The 14398-nt window shown below is 42.1% G+C and overlaps 1 protein-coding gene across 1 annotated transcript in view; it reads left to right on the top strand.

Annotated features, from left to right (window-relative positions):
• tdrd7b (tudor domain containing 7 b) overlaps nt 1-14398 on the top strand; it is a 24096-nt gene extending 9698 nt beyond the window's left edge. Inside the window, exons 5-21 of the mRNA XM_028606209.1 lie at nt 82-289; nt 4283-4365; nt 5507-5715; nt 6138-6506; nt 6613-6920; nt 7453-7645; nt 7785-7896; nt 8037-8239; nt 8328-8462; nt 9901-9984; nt 10209-10343; nt 10491-10601; nt 10773-10921; nt 11035-11267; nt 11351-11534; nt 11671-11831; nt 13183-14398. Coding sequence (XP_028462010.1) covers nt 82-289; nt 4283-4365; nt 5507-5715; nt 6138-6506; nt 6613-6920; nt 7453-7645; nt 7785-7896; nt 8037-8239; nt 8328-8462; nt 9901-9984; nt 10209-10343; nt 10491-10601; nt 10773-10921; nt 11035-11267; nt 11351-11534; nt 11671-11831; nt 13183-13403 — 3098 coding nt within the window. The 3' untranslated portion in view covers nt 13404-14398. The remainder of the gene's footprint in view (nt 1-81; nt 290-4282; nt 4366-5506; nt 5716-6137; nt 6507-6612; nt 6921-7452; nt 7646-7784; nt 7897-8036; nt 8240-8327; nt 8463-9900; nt 9985-10208; nt 10344-10490; nt 10602-10772; nt 10922-11034; nt 11268-11350; nt 11535-11670; nt 11832-13182) is intronic.

The raw sequence follows: 14398 nt of genomic DNA, 5'->3' as shown, positions 1-14398 counted from the left end.
GTGTGTGTGTGTGTGTGTGTGTGTCTGTACTTTAAGTCCATAGTTTTACTTCTCTTGTTTGCCTTCTGTTTCTCCATGCAGCCAAACCTCAGACTTCTCTGAGGCAGCCAAACCACCGCGGGCGAGGCGGAGGTCGAGGAGGAGGTGGCGGCCGAGGGGCGGGACATGGAGACTTCAGACAGGCGAGGGACATGAGGGATGGCCAGTCAGAGGGCAAGACTGGGGCACATCCAAACAAGTTGTCCAATCAGAACACACCCAACAGGAAAGGGAACCCACCTGCAGAGAAGTGAGTGAGGGAAATGGTTAGGAGTTGGACACAGTTACTTTACTTCAAATAAGTTTATAAATTTAGATGATTTTATGTGATCAAATTGTTGTGTTTTATTGTGACAAAATACTGTTTTTTACCCTCTACAACAAAATATGGATTTTGCATTCAAGATCTAATTTGTTGCAGGCCTTTATTATGAAAAGACAACTTCAGCTCACATACCAATGCGGAAGCTTGGTTCGCACATATTTGTGGGATTTTGTAGCACAATTATACTGTATGTGGAAGTCACCAACCAGGCTTCCACACTGCTCGGGAAATCCAAGTAGAGGAATGTGCAAATGACCAACATGCTCAGAAAAGCTAGCTGTCATGCCAGAACATTTCCTGTAGCTTCACTCTGCGATGCAACATGCTTTCACTATTTTATGAATGGTTTAAGACAATATAGACCACTTTCTTATATTTTCGTGTCACCCAACCATCTAGTCCAAACTACAGCCACTAGTCAATGAAAAACATATTTTTCTCTCTCATTCTCTCTCACTCACTGTCTCCCTCCTCTCCTCCCACCTGTGTGGTCTGAGCTGAATCAGAATAGACTGCTGGTGAATGGAAGCTTGGTTAAACTCTGGTTGGTTTCTGAGTGCAACAGCCTCCCTGCTGCTGCTTATTCAGCACTGGGCTGATGCTGTGCTCTCTAGATTATTCTGGTTCTCTCTGTCTGTTTCTGTCTTTATATTCCCTCCCTTCACTTAGCCACTTCTTCTTTGTACCTCTTTTCTCTGTGCCTCCTCATCTACATGTTTGGCACATTTTCATTGTTCACCTTGCTCACCACCATTCTTCCTTCTCTTTCTTACACTCTCTGTAAATTGATTGGTAAATTGCTCATTATGTTTTGATGCTTTCATCAATACATGCTTTCCAGATTGCTTTCCTATGCTTTCCGGATTGGTCCAAATCTATTTTTCCTTTTTAAAAATCAATACTTATTTCAACAGACTTTGGCTTCAGAGTTCTACTGTCATTCACCATGACCTGAAATGAGTTAAAAACCTGATTCATTGTTATTGAAGAAGCCATCTAGAAGCATTGCGAGATATTATCTATCTGCATTGCTCTAACAAGAATCAAGTTTAATCCAGCTCATAGACTGGCTCTCTCACTTTCATCCATCCACAGCTCTGTTTGTCCGTTCAGTGTGAAAACAACTGACATCAGACCTCTCTGTCTCAGTGTCACCATGGGTGTCCAGTGTGCACAATGGGGCGGCAGGGTGAGAAGCCTGGTGTGTTGGCAGGGGACACAAGCCCAGAGCAGGGGGGATGTGAGCCCTTTCTAATCCCCCCTCTATTCTCTGGTAGATTAACAATTCTAAACCGACACAGAGTGAATCAGCACATCTCTCTGTATCCCTCTAGATCTTCCACTGGACAGTACACCAGCGTTATCATCATTTGTGTGTGTGTGTGTGTGTGTGTGTGTGTGTGTGTGTGTGTGTGTGTGTGTGTGTGTGTGTGTGTGTGTGTGTGTGTGTGTGTGTGTGCCTGCAGGTGTACTATGGGATACATGGCAGTATAAATGGTAACTTCAACAATCAAAAAAAAGATCCAACATAGAATTACAGTTTAAAAAATAATTTTATTAAATTAAAAACACTGGAGAAATGAGTGGAGGAGACCTGAATGGGAGGGTTTTGTGTGTGTTCAGGCTGTCTTCGTGTTTGTGTGACAGGCTGGGTAGTTCTTGGGTGTCCATACTACGACAAAGTTGTTGACACTGAAGTCCCAGGTTCCTTTGTCAAGAAATTTACAATAATGGAAGCAAACTCAAAACAAAGGTGCAGGCTTTAGTCTAACAGGCTCCAGAAAACAGTTTAACCCCAATCTAGACCTAACGCCGGCTGGCTGCGTGGCGTGAGCATGGTGTTTCTGTTGTGTGTCAGTTGCGTGGCGGCTGCGTGGATTTTTCTGTCTTTTCACATCAGAAACGTGTCTGACGCGACGCTGCTGCTGCTAGCCTTGTCTGTACACATGTATGTTTCCCACTGATTTACTGCACTCAAACAGTATACTTCATGATAAACATAAATATCTACTGATTTGATTACAGCAAAGACGTCGGCAGTATCCAGCTACATACAGAATATTTCGTTCTGTATTGACAGCTGCAATATTTGAAAATCGATAATTATTTATTATTGTTTTTAAATTACATTTATATCTGAATTTATGTCAAAACCTAGAGACTTTCAAACATCAACATGTCATTTATTAAATTTATTTGTGTCAAAATTACATATAAACATCTTTTCCTACTTTATTTTGCCTGGAAACGCTTCCAACACGCTTGCGTGTCACGTCAGGTGTCGGTCCTATTTCTAGCATGCACGCTTTTTCGGCGTGGCTCGAGCCACGCCTGAGACGTGCGTGTCACGCAGGCAGTGTGCAAGCTCTAAGCTGTTAACATGGCAGCCGAAATAAAAACGGACACGCCACGCAGCTGACACGCTCACACCACGCATCCAGTGTGTAGCCGGGCTTAGACTACAAACAATGTCACCACAAGGTACGCTCAGTAGCTGTTTTGGGGGTTTCGATCATATCAGACAGTCTTCCATTGAAGAGGTAGTTTGCCCAGTTGTCATGGCAATGTAAATATTCAAATTTCCATTATTTCTAAGTCATTCTTCTTCTTGGATGTCTCCTGGCTGAAGACCAAATGAGAATTGTCCTTGTTGTCCAGGCATTAAGGACATACACTAACAAAAATAATGACCATTTGAATTTAATATCTTAGAATTACTTTAACTGGCAGGCACTGTTAGTGTCAATTTGAATCTTATTGCATTACTTTTTGTACTGCAAAGTTGCAATGTTTTTTTGGAATAATACAAATTGGGTTACCAATAGAGAAATTCCTCCCCATTGCTACCAATGGACACCTCAACATTTATTCTACTGGACAAACATTGCATTACAATAACATTACATCGCCAGTTTTGGTTATTGGCTTCCTTCAGGAAATGATTAATTGAAGCTTAAACTATACGTAAAATAAGAATTTGTCTCTGATAGTAGCAGTGGGTTTGTGTTCAGTCCAGAGAACCATCAGTGATGGTTGATCCTGCTGAAAATAGCATTTAGGTCAGTGGAGTGCACAGATTGCTGATGTTTTGTTCTGTGATCTATGCATGGGAAATGAAGTCCTTCAAACCTTCTCACAGCCATTTAGGCTCACAGAGTTAACAACCTTTTTGCTCTGTTTATTGATTGCTTGCTTTCATTATTAGCCATGTACCAGGATGAGCCAGGGGTTGTGACTGAAGAGAAAGACAAGAAGTCGATTGCCAGGCTGAATCAGGAGAATTAGGAGGAATGTTTTAACAATGCATTTACTGTATCATTGAGGTGACTGATCTGAACAGCAGGCACCTCAAGGTTGGAAAGAAGAGGATATGGGAGGGGTGGAAAGAAGGAAAAGATTGACCTACAAGATCCAATTACTGAAATTAAAATCAGTTCAGCTATGTCTACGAAAAGAGATGGATATTTTACACAATGTAACAATCTTTCCATGCATTCTCAGTTTGTCGCTGACTAGGTCTGAGGAGTAGCATCTACAGTGCAATGCTGTATCCAGTTTGCTGTATCTCATGACCCATTGTTCTAGACCAATGGGGATGAAGGCAGTTTGATTAATGGGTTGCGTTACTGAGGACAAACCAAAAAATACTCAGTCTTGTGCTGAATTTAAGCTGGTTATCTGGTTAGACTTTAAGATATTACCAAAGTCCTTTTTAAAGATGTGCTTTGCCTAATAGATTAGGAATCGGAGATGCAGCACAGAGCCAGGCCAAGCCGAGCCTTAAAACTGTAGTCAGAGTGAATTTCTCTAAACTATGCACAAAGATGAAAAAAACATTGTTTCCAGTCTGTCTTCTGCACAATTTCCATCTCTTCCAGAGCCCATAGAAACTAATGCTCCTCGTTCTCTTGTGTCAAGGTCAGACAAGAGGATGACCCTCCCGTCACGGTTTCAGAAGGAGGTGCATGCTCACCTTTCCAGAAACTCCCAACAGACCAGTCGTAAGTAGGACGTGCTGCTTTTTATTTAGCTGAAAATACATTTTGTGTAGCGTTTCGTCCTCCTGAACGAACAGAAATGTTGCCCAGACCTGTATAACTTCAGACAATTCAAATGCTGGCCAGCTGCTCTAGGCATCACCAGAGGATATTTAACACTCAACTAAGTAAAGAACAGTTTTTCATTGTAATGCTGTGCTCCTGTGCTGAAGTATCAAATCATGTCTCTTCCTGGCCTTCACCATTTTCTGATGTGTAAAGCAAACAAATAGCAACACCATTTTACTTGGTTCTCACTACTCTTTACCACCATTACTTTAACTAAGAATGTGTTTGTTGTCATGTTGCCTGTTTGAAGAAGGGCTATGGCCTGCATTGTCTGGGGAAACACACTGGAATGTAATAAACTGCATTGCTTTGAGGCACATACAGTATGTTTGAAGGCTTCAGCCTTTTCAGATGTTTTTTTCAGGCCCCTACAGACAGAAGAGACTGTTAAAGTTTGATATTGAATTTTGAATTGGTTTAAGAGCTGATGCTTCCTGTATGTAAAGACACATCCCTGAGTGAGGAGGAAATTATATTCATTTGAGTCCCTCCCTGTTTAGGAAATGTGCAAGACCTACACCTTACAGTGCTGGTATAACAAGGCTCTCTTTGATTATTCTAGGGATTCACACTTTAATATTGAAATTTAGAAACGCCTTTGGCAATAGCCAGTATAAATATCCTTATTTGAATGAATACTGACTGTCAATAAGTTTCAAGCGGCATGTTTCAATGGAATTTTTGACAGTGTTTGGCTTTAACTTTTGTAGTTAAAGTTTTATTAAAGGAAAAGAAGCCTGAAGGTCAATGGGTTGGTTTCTTTGAGTTTTTTCCTCATCTTCTGATCTAGCTCAACAGAGCAACAGACCAATCCAGGTGCAAAAGGAAGCATGACTGTTTGTGAAGATGCCTCATTATCATTCTTCTTTTTGAAGAATCCATCCATCTCTTTCAAGACTCAAGTGCCTTTGTTTCGGGGAAAAAGCATGCCATGCGATCCACAAGTTTCTGGGGCAAGAAGATCAAAGTTGTAGAAGCAGTAATTGCTTGTATATGTGTGTAATCTCCCTTCTGTGTTTTTTCTCTAACCTTCCAGCCACCTTGAATCTCAACGAGAGCCTCGGCTCGGGGAAAGGAAAGCCCTACAACCCTCAGCAGGTCCAGGGTCGAATCACGGAAATCCTGGGGAAGTACAGTAATGGGTTCTGGGTGTCAAAGCTGCCTCAGATCTACAGAGAGCTGTACAAACAGGACATGCCCACTGAGGCCCTCAAAGACCTGGACACCTGGACACACATATGCACTGTGTGTACTCTTTACTCTATATATAATATAATATGCACAGGTAGACACTATGCACAAAATCCTGAAAACAAAAACCCCCAAAGCACTCTGCATAGAAACACAAATACTTGAAGTAATCATATTTCTTAGTAGTTTAACACTGAGACAAGTCAATGCCATTTTTTGTATATAGCAGAAGGCACAAATCACAGGGCAAGAGAAATAGGAATTTTTTAACCATGATCTGTAATTAGTTTACCAAAGATACATTTTGGGGCTTGGCAGAGGTTAATTGACAAGCCTGTGCACTCTTGTCAACAACAAATTAATACCAATCCTAAAAGTGTATTGTAAAATGCTTAGTTCATGAATTTATAGTCATGGTCAGTCTGTATTGCCTACAAAATGGTTTTATAATAAGTCCTTTCCATTTATTCTCCTAGGTAGAGAAAACCTGCAGCAGCAACCCATCAGAGCTGCTACTCTACCCTGCCAAGGAACAGACCACCACATCCTCCCCTCTACCCACCCTTACCCCAAACTCCACCTCTGCCCCTGTCCCAACTTCAAACACCCCCGCAGACAAACCCGTGCAGTCCCCCATCCAGCAGAGACCCCCTAGCATCCATCTGACTCGCTCAGGTTCTCGCTCTCCTCAGAATCCACCATCGTCCTCCTCGTCCCCCAGCCCCCCCTCCTCCCCTGCCACCTTCAGCCCCGAGCTGAAGCTGAAACTGGAGGAGCTGCTGGTGAAGTACTCCAATGGCCTGTGGGCCCACGCGCTGCCCAAGCTCTTCCAGGACACCTACAAAGTCAGTAACATTTTGAAACACTATCATATTAACGTCATTACCAAACTCAGGTGCCATTTGCACTTTTTTTAATATAAATATTTGTTTAATTTTATATATCTACAAGTTTAAACTTCCCGGACACGTCCTGGAGAACCTTCATCTCCTCTCCGACATCTGTACCATCGACTACCCGATGCCTGACAACCCCAAGAGGGCCATCCTCTATAGGAGGAGCAGCAGTGGCGGTGGAGGAGGAGAGGATGAAAACTGTAACAGGAGGAACTCCTCAGCCAGCGAGGAGGAGCTGAGGCTGAGGCAGGAGCTGGGGAGGAGGCTCAGTAATCACGCCGTGCCTTCTCTGCAGATTCCCAAAGAGGAGTACCCCTCTGTGCTAGTGGTGGAGGCCACCAACACCAATGGAGTTATCCTCAGGTAGGAGAGAACTGTATGTGTAAATGTACTGTAATGGCGCTTACCCACTGCTAGTACCAGCTCTACTCGGCTCGGCCGCGGTGCCCCGTCCTACATTTTCCATTGCAGATTTAGTACCACCTCATGCGTGAGGCCGCAAGAAAACTGCCGTGACCTAACGCGACACACACACAGAACGTCGAAAGGTGTGTTGTTTTTTGACTCGGCATGTGGCTGTTGCAACAGCCAGAAGAAACATTTTGTTTCACAGGAAACAAAGAAAAAAAACCCTGTTGGCTAAACTATTTAAAAATGGCGGGTTTGTTCAGGACACCCCCGTCTGTCGCTAGCAATGATGACGCATTGATAAGTGATATTTCTCTCCGACCAATCAGTAGTCTGCAGGTTTTCACGTCACCTTTTGGTATCGCCTCAGCACGCTTGGAAGGTGAGTTGAGTTAAGGCGAGTCGAGCAGGTACCATGTAATGGAAAAACGCCATAAGACAGGACAGTTCATAAATCTCTCACTGTCTGTCTTTCCTCCTGTCTTAGGTACATTGGTGAAGGTTACTCCCAGGCCCAGGAGTCCATGGAAGATGAAATGAGGGAGTTTTATGGCCTTGACCAAAGCAGTCCAACTCCTTTGTCATCTCCATCCTCTGGCCAACTTGTTGCTGTCAGGGCTGAGGAGGAGGAGGAAATTCTGAGGGCGCAAGTCTGCGAGGTCATGGCTGACAAGGCCAAGGTGAGAAGTCAAAAAATGTACTAAGGACACTAATCATTGAAGGCCAAGTAACGGATCCAAGACAAATTAATCAAAAAGTATGAGATCTATGAGATCTTGAGATGTGAGGAAATGTCAGTTATCCCTGTGGTTTTTGTAGGTGTACTATGTGGATCATGGCTTCTCAGAGGTGATCAGCACAACCAAAGTGTTTGAGCTGCATGAGAAATTTTTCCAACTGCCTTTCCAGGCGACTAAATGTAAACTTGCAGGTGAGTCTGACTTTTTCTTATTTTTCCCTACTCCATCATTTATTGGCCTCTAGTTCAAATTGATGAATGTGTGTGTCTGTCTGTCTGTCTGTCTGTCTGTCTGTCTGTCTGTCTGTCTGTCTGTCTGTCTGTCTGTCTAGGCCTGGAGCCATTCTGTCAGGAGCCTGCTGTGCTGAAGAAGTTTGAGACAATGGCAAGTGGAAGGATCCTATTGGCTGAGATCCTAGAGAGAGGGCAGACCCCTCTTGTTGTCCTGTATGACACGTCGCAGGATGATGATGTCAACATCAACGCTGCCTGCATGAAAGCCCTGCAGGACAAGACGCTAGCCAGCCCGTTACAGGTAGAGGAGAGTTTGTGTACGTGCGTTGTTGTGTCAGTGTGCGTTTGTTTGTACATCTCACTAAACTCTTATTACTGGCTCTCCTCAGGTGAACAGCGCTTATATGAAGGTGACTGTCAGAAGCGTCTGCTCAGATGGGACCATCTACTGTCAGCTGCCCTCAAGAGGCCTTGCCAAGCTGAATGTGATACTGGAGAATATAGAGACCTACTTCCAATTACAGGTTAAATCCATGCTACATTTGATGTCTCACTGACTTTTGAAACTGTAAAAATGTCCACTCTTTATTCAGTTGTTGATGCAAATATGCCATAGATTTTAATTGTTGCCCAAACTTTTAAAATCACACCAATGAGCTACACTGATACAAGGTCTTTTATTACAACAACTATGGACATGTTAGTTTATTTTGACTCAATGAGGCATTCATCATCCTGCTGCCGTAAATACTCATTTGAGCACCAAATCTGTAGTAATCCAAGCCACCATCCATGTACTATTGACAACGGTTTATAAGTAATGTTTGCTAAAAACTACAGCCTTTTATTTGTGTAGCTTCACATGTTACCCTTTTTAAGTTCAGTAGCTGCAGCTATTGCATTAGCATCTGCACTAGTAATTCTGTATTTAACTATATAACATAACTATTGGTAAATGGAACACACATGGGGTGCACACAGATGGGTTGCATACTCCTGATTGGAAACAAGAAGAGAACAATATAAAACTTCCTTGCAATGTGTATATGTGTTTATTCCAACATGTTTGTTAGTTATGCTCCATATTCACAAGGAGTAAACACAGAACTCACACATTCATCATTCAAAGCCTTTTGTGAATTTATTTGTGTTGTGCTGCTACTTTCAGGCAGAGTTGTGGACAGATTGAGATTAGGGTTGATAATCTTACCAAGCCACTTTATCTGTTAGCAGCACAGTAGAGGTGTGCCACTGCTGTACTCTAAGGCTTAGTCATGCTTTACGTCAGTGTTTATGTAAACACAGTGGAAGCTTTATTGTACTTTACCAAGCTTGCAAATCCAGAGAATGTTTTTTTGATTTGAATGCATCAAGCATGCAGGAAAGTAATAAGACCTTTACACATCATTTTCAGTACATACTTTATACAAATTATTTCCATGACATGTAGCAAACTGTATGGTCTGGTTTTGTTTTTCTAGTCAGAAGGAAGTTCAGAGAATGACTTTCACATTTTGATAACCAGTTTGGTAATCCATGGTTGAGACAAGCAAAAGATATGTTGTTTATCTATTAGGGTAACTCCCTCTGCTAGTGTGGTAACATTGGTGTCATCAATCAACTGTTGTGAGTAAATGTAGAAGTAAGAACATAACTCCTCTACGATTAATTTGACCCTAATTCAAATTTATGTTTTCATTTCTGTAAACATCAACAACCCCTTTCCATTTCAAGGAACCACAGATCTAAAGTCCTAATCTCTGATGTCATTGCAGTGTACACCTGCAGCAGACTGAGTGGACCTGTGAAATGTTTGTGTGAGCTTTTACAGTATCATTTTATTGCAGTTGTAAAGCAGCAGTTACACATACTCAGTAATCTCGCCAGTCCAGAGGAAGTACAGTCAGATTCAACAATAATCTGATACTACCGGTTTCTTGATGAAACAAATTTCTGTTCCAGGTAACATCAGAGTTCCTGGTGTCCAGACCCTTCTGTGGGAAAGGATGTCTGGCTCGCTACAAAGGCAAATGGTCCCGCGTAGAGGTAAGATGGCACTCTTCCCTGCAGCACAGATGGTGAATTGCTTAACAAATCCACATATGATTGACGTTGGCCTGACAAAGGGAATAAACTGCACAATAGAGGCAGGTGTAGTTACCCTGACAGCAGAGATTAAAAAAGAAAGACCATCCATAAATACTGTGTTATTCCCTGCACATTTTTAACTATAAAAAATGAGGTTTTCCTGTCTATGTTTCTGTCTTTAGATCACCAACCTGCATGGCAGCAGAGTGCTGGACATCCTGTTCATTGATGTGGGTGTCCAGGCTTCTGTAGAGGTGTTTGAGCTGAGAGAGATTCCACCGCAGTTCCTCTATGACCTAATGGCCATCCCTCCACAGGTCAAAGCACAGACTGTGAAAAACAGTCAAGAGCAATGCTAATGCTCAAAGGAAATAATTTTTTGTGTACTGTTGTATTGAGGACAGAGTCCTCATACAGTCCTACTGGTTATTTGAGAAAATTACTTCATCAACCTTTTGTTTTAGGCTGTGAAGTGCTGTCTAGCAGACCTGGCTGTCAGTGTTGGATCCTGGAGTCCAGAGGCTGTCCAATGGCTTCGAGAGAAAGTGCTTAACACCACAGACTGTAGCATGAAGGTAAATTGCTGGCCGCCCTTCCTTAACATCTAAACATCTTCAGTTTTTTTTTTAAACCACAGTGATGATAGTTATTTGTTTTAAAAATCACTCAAATTATGCCTTCATTGGTTCAGTACCTCTGTTTTTCTTCCTTATGTACCTCCCACTAACCTTGACATCCCGACCAAGGTTGCCAAGGTAGATGAAACCAAGCGCTGCGTCTACGTCCACCTTTTTACCGACAAGAACTTCCACGACCCGGCCCGCAGCCTCAACCATCAGATGGCCCAGTCCGACCTGTTCAAACAGCAACCAGATGTTTTCCTGACGAGCCACAGGTTTCTGCTGCTTTTTTATTCACTGTATTATCCCTTCACTATCTAGCTAATTAAGTTAAAACTTATGTAACTTATACACTAAATGACTTGTTTTTTTTAATTTAATTTCACAGGCCTGCCAAGATCTCCACAGCGACTTTATCCTCCAAGACTCCCAGCACCAGTGACTACACTAATGGAAGTCCAACATCAACTTCTGTCCCAGCCAAGCCTCATCTCAGGAAGGCTCTATCAGGACCCAAAGGAGGTGGAGGAGGCAACATGACCACCACCAGCCCACCAGAGACACCCTCTGCCCCCTCATCCTCTCTCCAGCTGCCACCGCTGCTAGAGCTGCCCCCAGCAGGTAATGGAGATAGTGGAAATCGTTTCTGGCCTTACTATAGCCCAGAAAATCATGTGTTCACGTGTAAGTCTTTTTCTTCTCAGGAAACAACATAGACGTCTATGTATCAGTGGCGTGCCATCCAGGCCACTTTGTGCTACAGCCCTGGAGAGATATGTACAAACTGGTAGTGTTGATGGGAGAGATGATTCTCTACTACAGTAAAACTGAGCAGAAACCACTCAACGTAGAAAAGAATCATATATATGCTGCTAAAGTGGAGAATAGGTGAGTTACTTTGATTTCCACTGAGTATTTGGGGGGGCTTTTGTCTTGTTTCTGTCTGTTTTAGATATTCAATAATAAATGGAAGCAGCTGTGCGTTGCCTAAATAGATCCACTCTTCCTCCTTCTCGTTTCTCAGCTGGCACCGTGTGTTAGTGAAGGGAGTTCTGACTAATGGGTTGGTGTCTGTGTACGAGTTGGACTATGGTAAACATGAGCTGGTCAGCTGCACACAGCTCAGGCCTCTGATCAAAGAGTTCAGACAGCTGCCGTTCCAGGGAATCACTGCTCAGCTGGCTGGTGAGTAGAGAGTACGGAGCTCCACCACAACAGAGTCTGATGGTTGTTGTTAAGGTCACTAAGGTAACATCCAAACTCCCAGTGGTGGATTGACTTTATATTTCTACTTTACTACATATCAGAGGCAAATATTGTACTTGTTATACAATAACTAAATGCAAAACTACATTAATATAGTAATAGTAATAAACACAGTAATAGTTAATTGTTACCTTTAAGATTCATACTTTACATATAAAGCATATGATGATCGTATAAAATATGATTAATTTTTATAAATTAAACTGTACTTTATACTACTTGCTAACTCTACTTTTTACAAATATTTAGAATTAGCTTCACCTCAGCCTACTCTAATGTACTATTGTGTTTTTGTATAATGAGTACATTTACGTTTGATACATGGTGTACATTTTGCTGATAAAACTACATTCTGTGCTATTAGTTAAGTAAGATTTTGAATGCAGGACTTTTTCTTGTAATAGAGTATTTTACATGATCATATTGTTATGTTTAATTAAAGGATCTGAGTACATCTTTCACGACTGCCAAACTCTGCCTGAGCCTTAGCTCCAATACTTGCCAGGAGGGATACTATAACAATAAATTATTGCCTTTCTTATTTTAGCAAAAATTCAATCAATATAAACTCACTAAACATAAAACTTTCTTGATTAAAGGGGAAGCATCCCCCAATTTTATTTTTTTTTAAAGATTCTTTTTTGGGCATTTTTAAGCCTTTATTTGACAGGACAGCTGAAGACATGAAAGGGGAGAGAAAGGGGGCGGTGACATGCAGCAAAGGGCCGCAGGTCGGAGTCGAACCCGGGCTGGCTGCGTCGAGGAGTAAACCTCTATACTGTATATGGGCGCCCGCTCTACCAACTGAGCTATCCGTGCGCCCATGTGCTTCAACAATTTAATTAGAAAACTACCCACTCTTCTAGATCTTAAGTTATTAATGTTCCTCAGTGAAACAATTCAATTTCAATTTTATTTATAGTATCAAATCATAACAGAGTTATCTCGAGACACTTTACAGATAGAGTAGGTCTAGACCACACTATAAATTCCAAAACCCCAACAATTACAGTAATTCCCTCCAGAGCAAGCATTAGCAGTGGCTATTGCAACAGTGGCAAGGAAAAACTCCCTTTTAGGAAGAAACCTCGGCAGACCCAGACTCTTCTGACAGGGCCGGTTGGGGGTGTGAAACACAATGTATTTAGTAAGCACATCATTGGAATGGTTATGACCAAGCAAGCAAGTGCCTGCCAGGCGTTTCCTTTATGTATCATTCAATGTTAGCATTGTATCGTTAGCTTAACCTTCACACCTGTTTTCCTCACAGGATTGAAGCAGAGGCAGTGGTCCGAGGAAGCGTCCATCGTTTTCAGGAACCATGTGGAGAAGAAACCACTTGTGGCCCAGCTAGAGGCCGTACAGGAAGCCACAAACCCATGGGACAGGAAGTTGATGGTCTTCCTGGTCGATACTTCACAGGAAGAAAGGGACATCTGGGTGCATGACATCATGACTGAATTTGCTGATGAGCTGACCAAAGAGCTCTAGACAACAGAAGACCGTTGACAAGTCTTACTAGCCTAGCAGTTGTCCTGTTGCTCAATGAAGACACGTGAGTTGTGGATAGACAAAATAGAAGATGCAAAGGCATGAAAAATGAAGGGGAAGTTACAAGAAGAAGTGAGATTGAGAGGTTTGATAGCATGTAGGGACTGGCATTAACAGAAAGACAAGAGGTGTAGGTGTTGTAGCCACTTGCTCGTTGTGTTTTGGGCTGTACATCGAAGGATGTTGTGATGTGATTTTGAGTGACTGCAGTGTGACCATTGGACATATGGACTATGCATGATGTTGGTCCAAACTTGCCACAAATACTCAAAACATGCCTTCAGCTTACATTAACAAACTGCTGAATCGATCCATAATATCCTCACAAAGCTGTTGAAATGATACAACATGCATTATTATACCATTCGGTAGGGGCTTTAATCCAGAGCGGCATCTACAGTACCGTCAGTTTTAGTGTGTGTCATCCTGGGGACGCCTGAATACCCTCAAACCTGCCAATGTTTGCACCATGCAAAGTGCACAAAATGTTAAAATGAACTCACATGCTAGGACGACATATATGCATTTGTTTACAAAATCTGCTTTTCGGGTGGTATTTCTGATTGTCATAAAATGTCCAAAAGTTAGAGCAAGCATTCCACAGAGAAGTTAAGAAATAGACGAGTCAGTGACTCATGGGAGACATACATAATGCAGAGAGAACAGTAGGTAGTTTACACTTTTTGTATATGCTCGAATAAACAGTTTTAGTTTTTGCAGTTGCCACTTTTTGCATATACATGCTGACACAGAGTGTACTGTACTTACTGACCAAGCAAGACACAGAAACAGAAGTTAATTGGGTTTGGTGAGGAGGGATATACTTGATGTAAGATATGTTTTTATCCCAACATTATTATTTTTTTTAGTGGTGGTACATCCTGGCATTGCACGTACAGAAGATTGAGATTTTCCATTGAATTGAAAGAATAAGA

This window comes from Perca flavescens, chromosome 19 (assembly GCF_004354835.1).
Source record: "Perca flavescens isolate YP-PL-M2 chromosome 19, PFLA_1.0, whole genome shotgun sequence".
NCBI lineage: Eukaryota > Metazoa > Chordata > Actinopteri > Perciformes > Percidae > Perca > Perca flavescens.
Note: the sequence above shows the minus strand (reverse complement) of the source record. Positions and strands in the feature narration are given on the sequence as shown.